The sequence below is a fragment of the Quercus robur genome, chromosome 12 (assembly GCF_932294415.1).
Source record: "Quercus robur chromosome 12, dhQueRobu3.1, whole genome shotgun sequence".
NCBI classification, from domain to species: Eukaryota; Viridiplantae; Streptophyta; class Magnoliopsida; order Fagales; family Fagaceae; genus Quercus; species Quercus robur.
Window position 1 is genome coordinate 39,538,214 of NC_065545.1, and position 4,079 is coordinate 39,542,292.

A 4,079-nucleotide genomic window follows, 5' to 3' on the forward strand; every position below is an offset into this window, starting at 1 on the left:
TGAAACCCATGAATTATATTTTATTCTTGTTTAGCAATCCATAAACATTTTGTATAATATAAACTTTGTGAAACTTAATCCAAGTTGATGCTAATCAATTCAATTCAATCACTTACAAGTTGCAATTATTGAAAAGAGAAAAATTAAAGAAGTACAATTATATATAAATATCATACACAATAATTTAAAAATAAATGTTACTATCAGGTCATTCAAGCCAAGGAATGATGATTATCTCCTATAATATCAGTCATTAAATGATGATCAAATATTTTTGTCATTAACAAGCTTTGTATTGTGAAGCACACTGAATTGCTTTTACGCGTTCCCAATCCCATGGGCCATCTGGGGCAACAGATCCCACCCATACACATGCTACATTCTCAAATATTCATGCTAATAAATGAAGTGTTAATTATTTTAACAATGCAATCCATTAAGAGTAAGACAAAACCCTATAAAAAAACCATTAAGAGTAAGACAAAACCCTATAAAAAAAAGCCTTTCTTGAGCTGATTTATTTTTAAAGAGTTTCAATTTATGACGTCCGCTCCTGATAATAACTCTTTATCATCAGATCAAGATATCAATCATTTTTTGGTATAGATGGAGATTGAACCCCAGATCTCTTATACAACTATCAGAGACTATACTAGTTGAGCTATCTGGAACTCACCACAGGAGGTGAATTATTTGAACACACACATATATATAGGGTGGGTTAATTATATTTTGTTCCTTTAAATTATAGGATTAAATTTAATTCCCTCACTAAACTATAAAATTAAAAAATTAATTGTTTGATTGTTTGATAATGGGCAAAAAATGAATATTTGCATTTCTAATTTTTGTTTTTTTAAAAAATTTTAACGAGAATTTCAATAATTCACAAACTCAAAATAGGATAGATTCAATATTTGAACAATTCTCTATTTTAAAAATTTTCAATAAAAGTTTTAAAAGTGAAAGAAAATTTTAACAATAGGAGAAATATGGTATATTACAAATCATTAATAAGAAATCTCATTTTATTTTAATAAGAAACTGTTATATCACTCACTAATTAAATAAAATGTGGAGAATCTGGAGATTAAAACTCATTACCACTTGCTACTGGAGATAAGTCAAATCTTTATTTAATTAGTTAATTTCATAATTTTTTTTTGAGAAATAAACACACAAGAGAAGGAAAATGAATTCTAATACAAAAACACATTTCTTAAAAAAAATTAAAAATTAGGTTAAAAAAGAGGTACATGGGACCCACATAGCCTCCACGTGGCATGATAAGGTAGTCTAATCACGCTCTGCTCGTGAATGTTCCCATTTTTCTTTACTTTTACTTCTGTACGCGCCTTTTCCCACAAAAAGCTCACCAACGCCGACCCCACTGGGCGTGCCTATTCCTTAGCAACGCTCACGTGCTCCCTCAACACGTGTCTCCATCTCTATCGTCCCACAAGTCAACATCGTCAGTACATCCAACGGTACGCGATCACCTATATATATATTTCTTAAACCTCAGCGTTTCAGCGAAAGTGAGCAAATTATTCAAAAGCCAAAAAAGGAAAAGGCGTTTAGTTTACAATTCAATTCAGCAATGAAAGCTGTTCTGATCAGAACCGGCTCGGTCCCGTTACTATCGCCCGGTTCGCCCCGAGTCGCACTCTACCTGAACGACACCGTTTCCGGCGTATTCACCGGCGAGAAGAGCTCCGTCACTTCCCCGAAGGTTTCTCTCCATTTGGACACCAATGGCCGGAGAGACGGGGGGATGCGGAGGGCGTATTCGGAAACCGACATGATCCGATCCGAATCCGGGTTTTCCAGACTGAGCGGAATCGGATCTCGATCATTTCCGTCCATAATACCCGAGGAAGAGTACGTATCGGATAGCGAACTCGGATCGCCGGGTTTGAAGACAAACGGCGCTGGAGTATGGCCGGAAATTGGAATTCCGGTGGAGGAGCTAGAGTTCTCTGGCGGAGGAGGATTCGATAAAGGAAGGAAATCCGGTGGCGGAGATAACGGAATCGGAAACGACGAAGAGAAGAGCAAGATGGCAGCATATTATTTAGAAATGCTCAAGTCGAATCCTGGTGATTCACTTTTGCTTCGAAACTACGCTAAATTCCTGCACGAGGTACTTGCGTACTTCAAGAATATATATATTGCTAATTATTAAATAAAAAAAAAAGGTGATTTAATTGTGATTGTGGAAATGAATTTAGGTGGTGAAAGATACAGTGAGAGCGGAAGAGTATTATGGAAGAGCTATATTAGCGAGTCCTGGAGATGGAGAATTATTGTCTCTGTACGGAAGGCTTATATGGGAGACACAGAGAGATGGAGATAGAGCCAAATCTTACTTCGATCAAGCCGTTTATGCCTCCCCTCATGATTGGTACGGTACTTACTTCTTGTTTTTGTTTGTATTAATTAGTTAGGTCTGTTTTTATTCTTAAAAACAAGTTTATGTCGATGGATCTAGTTTAGGTTATTTTAGTTAAAGGAAAGTTTATCTCAATGAATCGTGACACTAATTTAAATTTTACTACTTTGAAATATGTAGCATGGTTTTGGGATCATATGCGCAGTTTATGTGGGAAGCGGAGGAGGAGGAGGAGGAGGAGGATGAAAATGAAAATGAAGAAAGCGAAGATACAAGTGGATCGTCGCGGACACCTGCTCTGGTTGCTGGTTTTTGAGGATGTTTACCAGTAACCATGGTCGATAATATGATCCTGTTGACAAGGATTACAGCTGTGTAATACTCTGCTACTTTGCTACCACTAACATCAACTACCACAAAAAAAAAAAAAAAAAAGGAACTTGAATAATAATGAAATTATGTCGCATATAGTGTTATAGTATGCATGTACAAATCCAACTGGAAGCTCTAGTCTATAGAATGCAATAAGAAGAAGATGGAAGAGAAGAGGGAGAGGTGTGTGTTGTTTTGTACAGTGTAATATTGTTCTAGATGAGGTCTGACCGACTTATCACTTTTATCCATTTTCGATTACTCTAATTTGTCTGTTTGCATACCGCTGTAAATAGAATTATAGAACCCAGTTTTAAAATTTGCGGTCCCTTAAACAATGCATGATACCCACACAAAACGCCAAACCCAGCTGAAAATTTCATTCTCAATGCTATCCCCCACTTCCTTTAATTGCACAACTAGTTGTGTAGTAATTGTTCATTTGTTTGACTTTTTTATATGTCCCCGTGCAACGACTTGACTTTCTCTTTTGTGCAATAGGGCATGCAATGCATGAAATCCCCAAGCCAATGTTGATTTGAGAAAATATTTGGGCGTTCCACTCTTTACAAAACGGAGGCCCCCGCAGGCGGCTTTACCAATTCCTAGTAGACGAAATTGCTCCCGTGTTAGGGCAATCCACACACAGTAAATCTGCAAACAATTCCCAGTAATTGGATGGATGTTTGGGGTCTTTTTGTAGTTTTGATTTGCTTTGTGTTTTGATAAGTTAGGGGATATATAGTTTCGAGTTCTTTTTAGGGTAATCGAGTTGAGTACTACTTATGCCAATGGATCACCTGTTAGTCATTTATAATATAATGAGTGATATAAAAAATAATATATTAATGAGAATAATAATTTTCTCATATGTGTAAATAGTTTTAAGCTATATGAAATAAATTGGAGAAGATATGTTGGGTTATAACTTATAAGGCATGTGAAATTGAAATAATGAAATATATTAAGCAAGGCTACTAAATATAAATTTCTCAACGTCGGAGTTAATACACTTAGAATTAAATTTATGCCAATAGATGCAGTAAGAAACATTGTAAGAAGATGTGCAGGAAAATATATATAAAGATCGAATTACTGAGTAAAAGTGTATTCTCATGTGTAGATAATTTAAATCATGAGACATTTACAAATAAATGTGAAATATGTTAGGCCAAGCAGGTGTATTTGGAGATATTTAACGAATATACTCGTCTGTACCCAGGTTGATATATAGCATTAAATCAATGCAACAAATGTAATAAACAACATCATATAAAGATGTATAGAATTATATAAAGAGAGTAGAATTTAAATT

General features: G+C 35.2%; 1 protein-coding gene across 2 annotated transcripts; it reads left to right on the plus strand.

Moving 5' to 3' along the window:
- Positions 1–1,523: 1,523 nt before the first annotated feature.
- On the plus strand, positions 1,524–3,692 carry LOC126709514 (uncharacterized). Of its 2 annotated transcripts, XR_007649409.1 has the most exons (4): positions 1,524–2,143; positions 2,232–2,404; positions 2,573–2,767; positions 3,266–3,692. XR_007649409.1 is itself a non-coding variant. In XM_050409785.1 (3 exons), the coding sequence occupies exons 1-3, from the start codon at positions 1,601–1,603 to the stop codon at positions 2,706–2,708; spliced, it is 852 nt and encodes a 283-aa protein (XP_050265742.1). In that variant the 5' UTR covers positions 1,524–1,600; the 3' UTR covers positions 2,709–3,031. The 2 variants fall into 2 exon arrangements, 1 of the variants encoding a protein (XP_050265742.1); XM_050409785.1 differs by lacking the exon at positions 3,266–3,692 and having other exon boundaries at positions 2,573–3,031.
- Positions 3,693–4,079: the final 387 nt, after the last annotated feature.

Bases quoted from the DNA above. Each gene is read 5' to 3' on its own strand.
- LOC126709514 (XM_050409785.1), top strand. From the start codon at position 1,601: ATGAAAGCTGTTCTGATCAGAACCGGCTCGGTCCCGTTACTATCGCCC. The intron at 2,144-2,231 runs GTACTTGCGTAC...AAATGAATTTAG, and splicing joins ACGCTAAATTCCTGCACGAG to GTGGTGAAAGATACAGTGAG. The intron at 2,405-2,572 runs GTACGGTACTTA...TGAAATATGTAG, and splicing joins TATGCCTCCCCTCATGATTG to CATGGTTTTGGGATCATATG.